The sequence below is a fragment of the Notolepis coatsorum genome (genome assembly GCF_963971535.1).
Source record: "Notolepis coatsorum genome assembly, contig: SCAFFOLD_115, whole genome shotgun sequence".
NCBI classification, from domain to species: domain Eukaryota; kingdom Metazoa; phylum Chordata; class Actinopteri; order Aulopiformes; family Paralepididae; genus Notolepis; species Notolepis coatsorum.
Genome location: NW_028169930.1, coordinates 596,746 through 599,245, shown reverse-complemented (window position 1 = coordinate 599,245; position 2,500 = coordinate 596,746). Strand labels below are relative to the sequence as shown.

Here is a 2,500-nt window from a genome sequence, read left to right as displayed (position 1 = left end):
GGACATGGTGGGAGAACTGCGTTATTATACGGTTCGATTATTATTGTTATTTTAATGCGTTGTCATTTCATTGACGTCGAGAGTTAATATGCGGGCCATTGTAAATGAGCAATGTTGACAGAATCATCTGATATTAGTCATCTATAGAGAAGCCTGTATTGCGAAAACATATAGATATTATACTGCATGATCAAATAAAGCATGATATTCTGTGTGGCTATGGCGACAGTTGCACCCGTGGGACCTATTTAGTACTAAAACAACAGATTATCACTGAGACAGACCATCACCATCATCACCATCATCATCATCATCACCGTCATCATCATCACCACGCGTTTATAAAAGCTTATCTGGGTCACTAGTGCAACCGGGACCTATTGAAAAGAACATATAGCTATTAGCCTATAATAATTACAACAACAATATTGATTATTAGGCCTAAATAATCTTCTATTAATACAATTATATTTTACAATCATTTTGGATGAGGCTATAAACTTCTATAGAATAAAACGGGATATTGTAAAATCAGTCAGTTCCAGTTGGACCTACTGACACAATAAAGACCAAAATATATATATATATATATATATATATGATTATGACATATTAAGACTGTTCTGGACAATTCTGCATTTATTCATATTTTTCCCCAATTATGATTTGTTCATTTCGAATGCAAAATGACAGAATTCCATTTAGGCCTATGTAGCTAATTTAATGAGAATAAGAAAGTATATCCTGAACACAAACATGTAAGAGGACTTGGATGTAAATTACTCTCAAAACGTCAGCTTGCAATTCTATTTAAAAAAAAATCACAGTTTTATTATGCATTTGTCTTTCCGTTTTCAAAGATATAGTTTCAAATGGGAAAACACACACATTAGGCAGCAACATAACTTATAGAAACTATTTTAACATTGAGATTGTTTCTTTTTTACGATATGCATAAACAGACGTATATAGTCAATACTTCATCCTTTCATTTCGCGTGACAACTAATATTTGGACATCCTGGATGATGCCTCGTGGGGGAACACAGCCACAGGACAGATTATATATTGTTCAGTGATGTTTTATGAGTTTCGAATGCTAAAACGTAGGTCAACACTATTTGATAAGAAAGTAGCCTCAATCAAGATCAAAGCTAAACTATAGTCTATATACAATCAATTAAAAACCACAAACATGGAATCTAACTGAAAATGCTATTTGATAATAACAACGAGAGACACCTGTCTAAATGAAAACAGGTACCGTTCCAGTAACAGCCTGTTTACCTGCTGTGCTGCGGGCGCGAGCCCCGGGTGGACGTCCAGTCTGTTCGGCGGGGTGTCTCGCTGATCCTCCCCGGCCTGGGGCTCCCTCCCCCCGGCCACGGGGCAGGAGAACACCCGCTGATCCTCCCCGTCCCTCAGGTCGCTCTCCGCCGGCCCCACCACCATCACCGTGGCCGCGGCTTGGACCCCGTCACCTCCCGGTCCTCCCGGTCCCGGTCCCGGTCCCGCCGCCACCTTGTCCCGGCTCATCGCGCGTCAATTCAATTCAGGTTTTCCCCTTTCCCATATATATTCAATCGCAGGATTAAATGTATATTAAAATATGGTGGCAGCCTAGTAGTATAATGTACACATACACTAAATATGTTGAAATGAGGCTGTTTTTTCAATGCTATAAATAATCATATTTCACCTGATACGGGAGGGTAAATTGTGAAACACGTTTAAAATACAGTATAGTCCACGGATGGTAATCTGTCTCCTGTATTTAAGTTGGGCTGTTTTTCTGTTCACATAAAGGCAATTAATTTCAGGCTGAAATTAGACGAAAAACGTGGGGAATATGGAATAGACTGGAAACAACCGAACTTTAGTGTCCTGTGTGGGAAAAAATGGTAAAGTTTGAAGGCGACCAGCCGACGACGATGTCCCGTTGACTACAGTTCGGATATCAAGATGTTGTTCTTGCAAAAGATAAAGTCAGTCCCGAACTTCTTCTTCAAAAAATAAAAAAATAAAGAATTAGCAGCCATGACAATAATCAACTGTCAGACTTTTATTTTCACGTGGGGTTTTCGGACACCTCCTCCTCGGTGTGACCGTCCGGTAACTTCTGTTTAACCCCCCGGTTACCGGTGCACGGGGGGGGGCGGTGCCGGTCCCGTTAACCCGTTAATAAACTTGAGATGTCCTCCTGTCCTCTGCGTCGTGTTTGTCTTCTTTTGTTCCCGGTTGTTGGATAATAAAGCGTTTCTCTATATGCTATATGCTTGTGTGTATTTTCGAGACCAAAATAACGTGAGGAAAGGTATTTTCTCTCAGGCTACTTCATCATTAGCATAGAAGTCAGCCGTTAGTGTCCGTTAGTGTCCGTTACTCCTGCGCGCGCTGCTTTTCACTCAAAAACGTATTAAAATTGTCCGCGTGTATATCTTTATTATTAATGTCCGTCCGTCTTGTTATATCTCTCTGTGCTCCTCTCGTCCCGCGCGCTT

General features: G+C 40.6%; 1 protein-coding gene across 1 annotated transcript in view; it reads right to left on the bottom strand.

The window, feature by feature from the left end:
* nkx1.2lb (NK1 transcription factor related 2-like,b) overlaps window positions 1-1,535 on the bottom strand; it is a gene marked incomplete at both ends in the record, with an annotated part of 12,975 nt that extends 11,440 nt beyond the window's left edge. The window contains one exon of the mRNA XM_084339503.1: window positions 1,264-1,535. Within this exon, the coding sequence (XP_084195629.1) occupies window positions 1,264-1,535 (272 nt within the window). The remainder of the gene's footprint in view (window positions 1-1,263) is intronic.
* Window positions 1,536-2,500: the final 965 nt, after the last annotated feature.